Source organism: Phodopus roborovskii, unplaced genomic scaffold (genome assembly GCF_943737965.1).
Source record: "Phodopus roborovskii unplaced genomic scaffold, PHOROB, whole genome shotgun sequence".
Classification (NCBI taxonomy): Eukaryota; Metazoa; Chordata; class Mammalia; order Rodentia; family Cricetidae; genus Phodopus; species Phodopus roborovskii.
Window position 1 is genome coordinate 14,754,459 of NW_026126611.1, and position 13,012 is coordinate 14,767,470.

At 40.3% G+C, this 13,012-nt stretch overlaps 1 protein-coding gene across 1 annotated transcript in view; it reads right to left on the reverse strand.

Moving 5' to 3' along the window:
• The window catches only part of LOC127237692 (metabotropic glutamate receptor 1), a 49,936-nt gene that overhangs the window by 30,267 nt on the left and 6,657 nt on the right, over positions 1–13,012 (reverse strand). Inside the window, exon 3 of the mRNA XM_051206063.1 lies at positions 6,630–6,756. Coding sequence (XP_051062020.1) covers positions 6,630–6,756 — 127 coding nt within the window. The remainder of the gene's footprint in view (positions 1–6,629; positions 6,757–13,012) is intronic.

Sequence of the window (13,012 nt, forward strand, 5' to 3'; positions counted from 1 at the left end):
TTCATATGGCACTGTGTACAGGGTCATGCTGTGGGATTTAGTTCACTGTTTACATATCTAGTCTCATGTGATGCTTCTTGTATGATTGCCTCAGTTTCTTCAAAAACTCTGGGCATAAAGTGATTGGTAAGTTTCATTGGAGAATTAGATAGATAGATGATAGACAGACAGACAGACAGACAGACAATAGTGTAGAAGTCACAGTGATGGGCAAAATGGGGAAAATAACTAAAGCTAGTTATTTTTTCTGCTTTTTAACAACAGATTTATTATAGGCTGCCTTTTTGATATTCTAGAACAAATAAACATTAGTTCATCACTTTTAATTGGTCCGTGAAACATTAAATCACTGTCCAGTCCTATATCGTCATGGGAAAGAAACATGTTTATGAATCATAAGAATTGAAGCATGAAATTTATGTGCAGAATTAAAATGTACATACCCCAGGTGAAAATACGAAAAGCCCAATAGCTTCCAAATTCACTTCATCTGAGAATTCACCAGTGTATTCTCTGACCCAGAAAGAAAACATGCTAATGAAAATTAAAATCACATATAGGTATTTGTTTTCATTAATGAAACTTTCTGCCATCTATGGAGACAATAACTATCTCTGAGGGTGATTCCAGTACAGTTTTACAAACCTTGTCTTCAGCAACAACAATCATTTTTCAGGGAAAAATAGCTTTTCATTTTAACAGAAATTTTATACTAAAAAAAAAAAAAACCACCCATCAAAACAAAACACCCACTAAAAGGCACTGCCCTTACACCTCTAAATTTTTCTTTGGAGTTTTGGTATTCTCTACCAGTGGGGTGTTTTTCTTTTTCTTTGCACAACTACTGCTACCATGGCAACACCAAAAAACACATTGCCATGCTCTGTGCCCTTGCTCTGTGCTTGACATGGCACCAAGTAAGTGGCAAATAGGATCTAATTTTCTGCTCATACACGAAACAATTGGTGTCATTTACATATAAGTATGAATAAGTATTAGAGATGTATGTTCTGAAGATACTGGGGGTAATATTTGCAAAATAGACTGTATATATAGTAATGGAAAAGTAGCTGGCTGGTGGGAAGAGACGCAGCATGAGCTGCTACATGCCTCAACCCATTTGAATGCTAAGGTAGGCTTTGTGTGCACCATAGGTTGCACTTAACACAGCCAATCTTTAGAAAAGCAATTGTACTGGCATTTATCTAATTTATGGTCATGGAGATTTCTTTCCTCCTTCCTCAAGATGAAATCCTGATGAAATCCTAATTAATGGGAAGAATCATTCGACAACAAGTAGATAATACTCTCACAGTAGGAGAATCCAAGGAATTGAGTTTGACTAGGTTCCATTGTGAGAGCAGGGCTACAGTAGGGTTTCTGCAAGGGAAATGCCATGTGATATGTTCCCAAAGAACCATCAGGAAGTATTACAATATACTAGATCTTTCTTTTTTAATGATGTTTTAAATTTCACTGTGTGTGTATGTGTCTGTCATACTATATGTGTGTGCATGTGTGTGTGTGTGTATGTGTCTGTCATACTATATGTGTGTGCATGTGTGTGTGTCTGTCATACTATATGTGTGTGCATGTGTGTGTGTGTATGTGTCTGTCATACTATATGTGTGTGCATGTATGTGAGTGTTGTGTGTGCGTGTGTGTGTGTGTGTGTATGTCTGTCATACTATATGTGTGTGCATGTGTGTGTGTGTGTCTGTCATACTATATGTGTGTGCATGTGTGTGTGTGTGTGTGTGCATGTGTGTGTGTACATGTGAAGGCTGGAAGACACCTTGCAGACATCTTTCCTTTCAGTGGGTCCCAGGGATTGAACTCAGGTCAGCAGGTTTGGCAGCAGTCACCTTAACCTATTGAGGCACCTTGGCAGTCCTTTAAAATGCATTTTAAGGTTTAAATAAAAGTTCTTTTTCATGTGAAAATAGAACAGTAGGGAAGGCTTGGGTACTCTTAAAAGAATGCAAAGAAGAAAAACCATCCTGAACCTCTGACTTCTTAGAACAACCTAAGAAAGCCCTGATTCCCTTCCTGGTCAGCCAGATCTCATTTAAATAGCTCAAAGGGGAGAATGGGTGCTAGGTCAACTCCAGCTCTCAAACAGCATGGCTGTTTAAGGGATGGACTTGTGAGAGAGAGGAGGCAGAGCAGGAAGCTCCCCTGCAGTGGAGGAAGAGAAAACTGGAGACCTTCTCAGTGACATGGCAGGCCTGAGTCCAAAGGAGACTACTGGAAAATCACTTGGAAGCCACCCAGGGCATGCAACTAAGAGGTAGGTGACAAGGCTGTTGGGCCCAGTGAGGAGATATGTATGTATGTATGTATGTATTATGTGTGTATGTATGTATACATGTATGTATGTATGTATATGAGGTAGCCATTCTATCGACAACTGCATTGATCTAATTCTTTAAATGGAACAGACACAGTATAACACAGCTATTACGTCCAAGGCACCAGGCTATGAGCATGAGAGTAGTGTTGCTCAATGGGTAGGATTGGAAGTAGTGTTTAAGACACTGATGCAATTTAATTAATTACCTCTATCTGACAAGCAATAACATTGGGATTCAGAGTTGCCAAGTGATTAGCCTAAGCTTCGACCTAACTTGGTGATGTAGACTCAAGATTTGCTTGTATGTTCTCGAAATCCAGGGGGGTAGTATGAAACTGGTCCCTCACCCTTTGGGCTTTCTCTTCCCCTTACTGACTGCCTCCAAAGATGTACATAAGCTTCTTAAACTGATATCATGTGCTCTGTCCGTTTCTGCTTTTGCTGTCAGTGCTTTGGGGAAAATGATCCCGAAACTCTTAGCCTGCACCAACCAGCTTGTTAAAATATCTCTTCACGGGTGCTTTCTTCTGAAAGTTTCGTTGTGTTAGATCTCACGTTTAGGACTTTGATAGACTTTGGATCCTTTCTACTCAAAATGAATGATAGAATCAAGTTTCAACTCTTTCAGCACCAGTTAGTAAAAGGTCATCCTTTCTCTAATGTGTATTCTTTACATTTTGTTTTCCTTTCTGTAAGCCACCTAGAAAAGAGGCTCAATGCACTCTTGACCCAAAAAGCCCTAAAAAAAAAAAAAAAAGTCATTCAAAGCAAATATTCACGTTCACCTTAAGGACATCCATGGAACTAGGCCATCAAGGGTATTCTTATCTCAAAAGAAATATTTGAAGGGTGTCACCTTGAAGAAGCAATGTGTGCTCCTCCATCTGTGTAATATGGAGTTGGTAGGTATGCCCAGGCCAAAGAGCAGGAATGGATGCAGGATCACTGGCTCCCAAATTATACTGAATTCTGGCTTCACATGCTTAAGGATGGTTAGAGTAATACCAAGCTGGAGTTTGGGTGTGGTTCTCTGCCATTGAGCAATACCCAGGTGAAGAAAGCCCCCAGGATGTTCTGCTGAGCATAAGGAACACATGGTGGATTAACCCATCCACAAGCTCTCTCCCACCACATGGAAATGACTCTCCCTGACCAGGAACACATTGTTCCTAAGCCAGAAACAGAGGCTGCAAAGAAGAAAAAGATAACTGGGAAGACGCCAGAGAAACAAAAACTTAAAACTTAAGGCGTCAGTGTAACATGAAAAATAAAAGTCCCGGAGACTGATATTAGGGTTCAAACTTCAAGCTGAAGATTAGAAAAGCAAAGCAGCCGGCGCTAGCTTTCAATCTACCTCAGACTGAAGAGGAACCTTGGCTCCACCAAACCTCAGACTGTAACCTCTCCTCCATGTGGCTGGAAAATTCTGGGACTCCAATGTCTTCCTATCCTCAATGTGGCTGGAGAATAAATCCCAGATACTGACCACTGAAGATCCTGCTTCTCCTATCTTTTATGCCCCTGTAGTGCTAGTATTAAAAGGCATGTGATCGCAGGTGTTGGGATCATCTTGGTGTGAGCTGTTTCTCTTTAGGACTGGATCAATCTTGTGTAGATCTGAGTGGCCTTGGACTCCCAGAGATCGGTCTACCTCATAATCCTGAGTCCTAGTTTCTTGCCGCTGGGAGTAGAGGTGTGTATCACCATCGCCTCTCTATAGCTTGAGGCTGGCTTTGCTTTCTGAATCCTCAGGCAAGCTTCAATAAATCATAAATAATATATCACTGCATGCTAGAATAAATATAACATAAGTACAAATAAAAGTTATAAAACTATTCTTTTATAATTCCCTGTACCTTTGATCAAAGTGTCCTTAAATTTGTTCTTATTTTCTTTGTCTATTCTCCTCCCTGGGCCACTTCTTTTGATGTAGTATTGTGTGTGTGACGTACTACACTTAATTAAGCTTGCCTGCACGAGCATGGGCATTTATTGTGTCCCATAATAGTAGGTCCCACTCCAGAACTAGAGAGAGAGTACGAAGGTGGTTACGTAACTAGAGAATAATTAAGAAAAAAGAAGAGTGTGTTTAATGTAGTCAGCACCCTCAAAAATATCACATTCCAGCCAGTTGGTGGTGGCACACACCTTTAAATCCCAGCACTCAGGAAGCAAAGGTAGGAGGATCTCCGAGTTCAAGGCCAGCCTGTTCTACAGGGTGAGTTCCAGTACAGCCAGGATTGTTACACAGAGAAACCATGTCTCAAAAAGGAAACAAAGAAACAAACAAAAATGTACCACATTCCAATCTAACAGACGTGCCACACTCCCATCTAATTTTCTTTCTTTGAAAGGGGTCTTTATATCGGATGATTTCTGATACTCATTTAGACCTGACTCTAACAGGGCTAACATTTTGCAAGGTTGTGCCATTTTAGTATAATTTTAGCTATGCGACCTAGTTCTACTTGTCTAACCATTTTTAAGACTATATTTGGAGAAAACCATGTGTTTTACTTTCATAGTTTTCTTTAGATTGAGGCAAAACGCAATCAACCTTCAGCAGCCTTGTCACCTTTCCTGAAGACTTCCAAAGGCATCCAGGGAGTCTTGGGATCAGGAGCTCCGGGACCTTGTACACACAGCTTCATGCCTCTGGGTTTCTCCTACTTCCTCTAAGATGAAGGCTTAGTGCAGCAAGTCTATGTTTATCCACGGGCCAAGGTTCCTATGACCCTAGACTTAAAATTTACGTGAAATATTTCTGAAATGGTTCTCTCCTGTGAGATCATGCCATGGGTTATAAAACACAAGATTTGTGTATATGAACACTGCTTTTTAGGAATATATATATATATATATATATATATATATATATATCATATATACTGACATATAACATACATGTATGTGTGTATATACACATGATCAGTACACCCTAGCTCTATTCATTTTACTCCCAAATAGTTTTCTGCATCCAATTGCTACCCTTCTTTTCCTCTGAAGCTGCTCTAGTCCATACCCTTTGAACTGCCTCATTGAGACCAAAGTGGCTGCTCCCTCATGGCTGTTTCCAGGCTTGTCTGCATTCCACAGTGCCATCAGATCCATCTATCTACAAAGGGGTATCATGAGGCCATTCTCTACCTCAAAACTCTCCCATGGTTCTCCTGCGCTGAAAGCTGAAGTCTAAGCACAGACTAGGGCTGGGAGAAAGGTCAGCAATCACCATAAGTACCCTGCCATCAGTAATCCTACCCAGTCTCACTTCTTAACACTTGTGGTGTCCATCAACCCAACCCAGGGCTTGTTCCCTAATTTGCCCCAAGTCTGTTACGAACTTTCGACTCTCCCATGGCATGCTTTTCCTCTCCTTGTTTGCCTAAGAACCTTCCCATACTGTATGTGCATCTTTTTACATTAATTGTACTTTCCTTTCTTCCCTAACAGATTTTAACAAAATAAAAGCTAAAATTATAGCTGGGCCTGGTGGCTCATACCTGTAATCTCAGCATTTAGCCAAGAGAACAATGACAAGATGGACACACATAAAATATACTCTCACGTGCCCATAACACACACACACACACACACACACACACACACACACACACACACACACACACAGAGGCATACAAATGCCAAAAAACAAAAGGCTAGGTTTGTGGTTTATTTACCATTATATCTTTACGGATTATATTAGTAATTGACATACACACACACACAGAGAGAGAGAGAGAGAGAGAGAGAGAGAGAGAGAGAGAGAGGCATACAAATGCCAAAAAAAATGAAAGGCTAGGTTTGTGGTTTATTTACCTTTATATCTTTAGGGATTATATTAGTAACTTACACACGCACAACAGATGTTCAAGAAATGGTAGCAAATACAAATTTGATTGGCTTGAAATGCCTTCCAGTAAAATTTTGAAAAGAAAGCATCTCTGTAGCAGACTCTCCTACCACGTGTCAGCTCACTTGTATTCAGATGGAAATGCATTTTGTTTTCAATGTAGGCCATGAAAACTTCAAGGGACTTGTACGTGCTACGGGGCTCAAAGTGTGGACCCAAAGGCAGTGACAAAGAGATGGCGCCAATTGCTGAGAGGTATCAGGAGGGTGTGGTGACACACACCTTCAATCCCAGCACTGGGGAGGCAGAGGCAGATGGAGCTCTGAGGAAGGACGGAAGGACGGAAGGAAGGAAGGAAGGAAGGAAGGAAGGAAGGAAGGAAGGAAGGAAGGAAGGGCAATAATCAAGCAGGCAGGCTGCTCCTACCGGTCAGCTCTGCGTTGGGCCACCACCCCAGGTCGCAGGCTCTGCAGGTGAACTCATCTTGCACAAACTCATTCTCTTTGCACGCGGTACAGATCCAGCAGCAGCTCACTTCTCCTTTCCGGATGACCTGCAAGACAGGAAGGTGTGCACGGTTCCATAGGCTATCCTCCTGATCCAGCCTTCCAGCTATGGAAATGCTAAGATGGCAGGTGTGAGCCAACACTGGGCCCAGCTATGATCTTAGCTTTTATTTTCTTCAAATCTGTTAGGGAAGAAGTGGGAGGAAAATATAGCATAGCAATTAGTATGAAAAGATGCTTATGCTGGACATGACGGTTCGTAGAAAGATGCTTGGAAGTCAGCACCCCAGACACGCTCCTGTTTCAGGTGGGGACTTGTCTTTACAACAACCTTGACAAATCTACTGGCTAAAGGAAAGCAAGGAAAGTTTGCAAACCTCATGATCTTAGAGATTGTGAGTGGACATCAACTCATTCCATTCTGGGTCTGGAAGTGTTTTGGTATCACTTTTAAACAATGAATCAATTACATTACTTTTTAGCATTTTTTAAGAAATAAAAATTTAAAACAGGCATATGGTGGTGCATGCCTTTCATCCCAGCACTCAGGAGGCAGAGGAAGGGTGATCCCTGTGAGTTTGAGGCCAGCCTGGTCTATAGCCAGAGTTCCAGGACAGTAAAAAGTACATAGTAAAACCCTGTAACAACATGAAACAAAAATACATCATTATCCTTATTTATTTTAACACTTGCTAGTTACCTTTAAAAGTAAAAACTGATGAAATATTTTCCCCTGAAGAAACTTTTCCATCGATGCTGTGGGAAGGTGGAGATAGAGCAGAAATTGGACACATACTTTTCATTTTGAATATTTTAGATCGTCTTCTCCCTATGTGGATGAGTGGCTGGACCTAGAGCTAGGCTTCTTTGGCCAAGACCTCAGAAACAGTATCATGTGATATTCGTCCTGATAACGTGTTGGGTTTTCCACATTTCTCACAGTGTCTAAGAAGTTTAAACCAGATGCTGGTCATGATGCTGGTGAAGGAACCAGGCACTGAGTTCTTTCTCTCCATCTTTCATTAGTTTTCGACCTTGTCTAGCAGGCAGTTTGCTAAGCCAAGTCTTCACCACTTTGGACCCTGCCTTTGATGGGGAATATCCAACCCTTTGACACTGTGATGTTGTTTTTCATCTACAAATGTGTCGGGCCACATTCACAGCTATCTTAAAATACATGTGGCCCAGGGGCTGCAGGTTGGACATACTTGCTATAGAGTAAGCCTCATTAATAAATTCTGATTATTCTAGTTCCTGTTCAATCGTATTCAACAAGACATCTCCATTCTGGCTATCAGAAATTGAGACAGTTGTTGGCTCTGTGTCACCTCTGAGAATTCACTTCCATGGGCTTTGCCCTTTGCCTGGATTCTTCAGATTCTACTCCACTTATATGCAGAATGATGCTCAAATACTCAAGGGGATGTCTGTGCTTATTCCGGGACTATTTGTTTGTTTCCTGCAGAAATCCGTCGTCTTGTTACTCTGTACTGCAAATTGCAGTTCTCCTGGCCTTCCCCAAATCTGATTCTGTCTTCTTGAATTAGCAAGATGACCAAACTCTGTGTTCTGTGTAGTTGAACAATCGGGAGATTGCCTTCAGGCCGGAAGCCTGCATGGTTTTAGGGTTTTCTTTGCACATTTTTTTTTTTTTTTTTTTTTTGCTTCCCTGGCATCAAGGTCACGAGCTGTCTTCCAATGTCGGAACACAGTGTTTTCAAATACTCCATCAAGCTTTCTCATTGTTTATGGCAGAAGGCACAGACTGCACCCTGGTATTCCCTCTCAGAAAGTAGCAGAAGTCCATCACTCGCACATTAAAAATAACAAACATTTCCATATGTAAAGTCAGAATTAAGCTGTAAATATTGCCATAATTTGAAGTGATAGACACCCCAGCCTTCATAAATCTGAAATTATTTTCAGGAAGAGTTGAAATTTATACCCTGACTTTAGAATTGCAGGGAAAGATCAAATGACATAATATTTTCAAACAATCATTGCTTTCTAAATGGTAAGGCATATTTTTATTGCTTTCTTATTTAATTAAGATGAGTTGCATATTAAAAATCAATATAAAATACTATGTATCAGTTCAACCAGCTTTAATCTTTCATCTCCCAGTAAAACTAATATTACTATTTAGGTAAATTCAAAAGATAATACTAAATACATTTACCAACCCTTACTTTCTGAATTCTTTTAATACCTCTCATGTTTTCTGTTCTTCAAACAAAGCTTTGGGATCAAAATGGCAAGAGCTAATCTACTAGTTGATTTTAACAGGAATGCTGATATAATATTAGTGACACAAAATTCTGTGGGTATGTTACAATGCTTCCGTCATTATAAAATGAATGGGATGATCATGCTTTTCAAAGTCCTATCCAGCAGAGCTCACATAATGCAATGTTTATATTCTATCATGTTGCCTGAAGTTGTTTTTCCTCTCAGGGGGACATTGAGTGTGCTACGAACAGGTGTGATGGAGATTAGTATAGGAATATTACAGCATTCCCACACCTCTGTCTTCAGGTTCCTGTTAAATAACACAGACTTGGTATAAAGTCTATTTCTCATTGTTGTTTCTATATAAAGCAGCAGGAACAATTCACATCAAAGAGTAGAGATACACATATACAGGCAAAGAGTCACATAGTCTATAGCTTCTCTGTCTTGTCATGTTTTTCTCAAGTAACATCTTTTAGAGAATAATTCTGAAATTGGACTGAATAGGCAAAGGTAATACCTAGAACTACTTAACAACAATAAAAAATAAGCTGGAAAATGTGCAGACATATAGCATGGAAACGGCAGAGCATAAGAAAGTGTTAGTAAGGGTCAGTTATTGCAAGGATGATCAGAGAATACTCACATCACTTGGAATCCTAAACCCCTACTGTGCTACAGTCTTGCAAACACTCAGCAATTGTCTAATACTATTTTGTGTCTAAAGAAGATAGGGTAAATATAAAGAATTGAAATTATCAATGCAATTTAAAAGATATCATTAGAAATACCAAGTTTTCTCCAAAGGGAACTTCTCCATGATAACTCCTCCCCCATCCACCCTAACACCCCAATGGCAGTGCATCCTCAAATGCTCAGGGCACATATCTAGGAATACCCTGATCCAATTAGGGAACAAGTAGAAATGGTTGCTGAACGTACTCTTTAAGAGACCTTGTATCTATCAGAACATCTGATATCACACTGAAAATTATAATGTCCCCTGTACTTTGATGCTCAACAGATCTGCTCTTACCCATTTTTCTGCAGCCATAAAAACAAACAATCAATAAAACAATAATACTAATTCCAGAGAGATATAAGAGGCTAATCTTGCATGAGGGGATGTTTATCAGTTCAAATTAAGCAGTCTTTTGAGATCCATATTTCTATATTCTTTTAAAACTTAACCTCTCTCTATCTCTCTATCTCTGTATAAAATACAGTAAACACATTGGCCAAAATCATGAGTAGAAAAAATTATTTCAGTTTTGAAGCCTGTATGTGTGGCCTGAATTTGATCTAAAAAAGAAACAACAACCAAAAAACAAATTAAAAAAAAAAAACCAGCATTGCTTTACTGCACAACAATAGGCCATGTATAAAGAGGAAATGTTTGCCATATGTGCCATTTTCTCCAGGATATGCGAGGATGAAAGGAACCTCTCCTCTCTCTTGCCCCAGCCTCCAACCCAGTCTCAGAGTCTTGGGAACACCATCTATAAGTCAACTTAAATGGAAACTGTGTAAGTGGAGGTGTTGAGGGGGGAGGAGAGAGAGCATGCGGGAGATCTATAAAGCAATCTCTACAGATTCGTTCATTCTCTGGTACTTTCTTTGTCTCTACTAAACTTCCCCCCCCCTGAGCTTTTCTCCCTAATTCTACATACTCTTCCTTTTGTATTTTTAAAGTGGATCAGTATTTTTGTTTTTATTGTGAACTGTTGAAAACCCAGTGCTTGGAAATTGAAATCCGCACTTACAGGAAACATGCCAGTTCACATAACGACAGAGTTGAACGACATGTGGCCGTGGGATGATAAGAGCTTTGGGTTGGCTGTCAGCCCAGCTTTGTAACTAACATTCTAGATGCAAGAATGAAGAAGCATGAGACTGAAGCCCTCTGGGTCTTAGATCCATCACCTAGAAAGGGAGGGCCAGTAATACCTTCTGTGTAAGAGCCACTGCGAGGAGTTAACTGCTAAGGAATTCACCGTACTTTGACAAGGACTTACAGGGTGACTCTAAGTCCCTGGCTTCCTTCCTCCTTCTTTCTTCTAATCGTCAACTCTCCTACCCAGTTTTGCTCCTCTACGTCTTATGTCCTCCTCATCCTTTGCTCCCACTTGTCTGGGTTAGAATCACCCAATGACTTGCCACTGAAGGCTTGCAAATAGTCCAGTTCTTATGGTGCAAGGGTACCTGTGAGATGTTGCCTACTCTCTTCTAGGTCCATTTGACAATGAAGAAGGACTAAGGGCAAGAACACAGAACACAGGGGATCTTCACCCTCCCCACCCCACTGTACATGAAAGCATCTTAGAACAAGGCTCTGAACTTTTCATTGTCCTTCTATTCCAGGAGTGCGAACTGGGCCCCACTGTTTCTCACCCTTGGGTTGCCACAGTGACCTCTGTTACTTTTTTTTTTTTATAACCAGTTTCCTATATTCAATGCCCTTTATTAAACTGTGTGGCACAGAGTCTTTTGACCAGGCTAGATTTGTAAGAAAAAAAACAACAAAATGTATTTTGTTTACATTGTCTAGAATTGGCTCTCTCGATAAAGTATTAGCACCAAATATATTGTTTCTTATAAGTTACATATGTCTAAAAATAAGGAATAGGAAATGGGTTCTTAATAGCCTCAGAATAAATTATTATCATAAACTTTAATTATTAGAATAAAGTTTTATGGATTCTCAAAAAGGCATCAAATTATTACTTTATTGTGTTAAATGTATTAACTTTATGTTATTTGATGTTTAAAAGGTTTTTAGTTTGTTTGTTTGTTTGTGAAGACTCCACTTTCCAGTTAATACAAATTCATGTCCTATGATCCTTTTCAGGCTGACTCTCCTCACAGTGGCTATTGAGATCTTGCTTGCTATCCTAAACCTGGTAGGTGGTAAATTAGCGGTGTTAGACTATAAGTGCTATTATCTGGTAACAGGGATTCAGATTTCATTTGTTTTTCTACCTCCCAAGGTATTTATGGGAAACAAACAAACATCTCTCCAATCCAGGTGCTGCTGAAAACAGACATGGTTTTCTCTTGCAGAGTACAGAATATTTCTAAAATTGGCCCCCAAGAGATTTGCATTTATGGTGAGTACTTTGCAATGGCTCAACAATGATTACCACGTTCTCATGTGAGAACGTCATAAGGGTGTAATGCAGACATACTGCTAGAAACACTTCAGCATTTCGGCAGACAGATACATGCAGGCAGCCTTGCCTCTCTTCTGGAATGTACAATGAGAACCTGTGTGAGCATGCTCTGTGAGCACCAGTCATGGCCTGCCAAGGACAGAATGACAGGAGAGGCTATGCAGGGATCTGGAATCTGGCAAATCCGTGGGGGGGGGGCGGAAATGTTTTTCCCGTCAGTTTTCTCCCTCCACCCTATACCTGAAGAATAAGATCATTTCATTAGCTGTTCAGCAATGATCATCTGTAAAGTCAACTCAGTATCACTCCAATTGAAAAAGAGTCAGAACGATAGTGATTGGGAACTTCTCTGTTTACCCCACATATGACTTGAGTCATCCAATGTTTTGTTTTTTCTCTACATACAAACAAACAAAAAGAGCTCAATACAACAAAACATCCATTGGTCTGATGCCTCATAGTAACAGTCAAGGGGAAGTCTGAAGCCTCGGATCCCACCACCAGCTAGCCTTAGGTGAAAGAGTTCCATCTAGGAGAAGAAAGGGGATGTCTACTGAGAAGCAGACCTATTTGCTCACCTGTGGTGATTTGGCTGGAGTCACTCATACACAACTGAAATATCTCTGCATAGGCTGGAAACTAACATCATCTCCCTATTTCCTTTGCCTTATACTACCCAGGCCATGAACAGAATCCTTGGCGAATGAGGTCCACTGAATTAGTACATGTTCTTTTCCTAAAACAAAATACTGGGGGCTACAAGATTTTGAAACAAGACAGAATCATTTAGTTCGTAGTTTTGATGACTTAAAGCCCAGGATTGGACAACATTGTTTGGTTGCTTATCGGGGCTCCCTTTGAGCTACAGCACAACAAAGAGGAGAACTGGTTGTATACAGAAGGG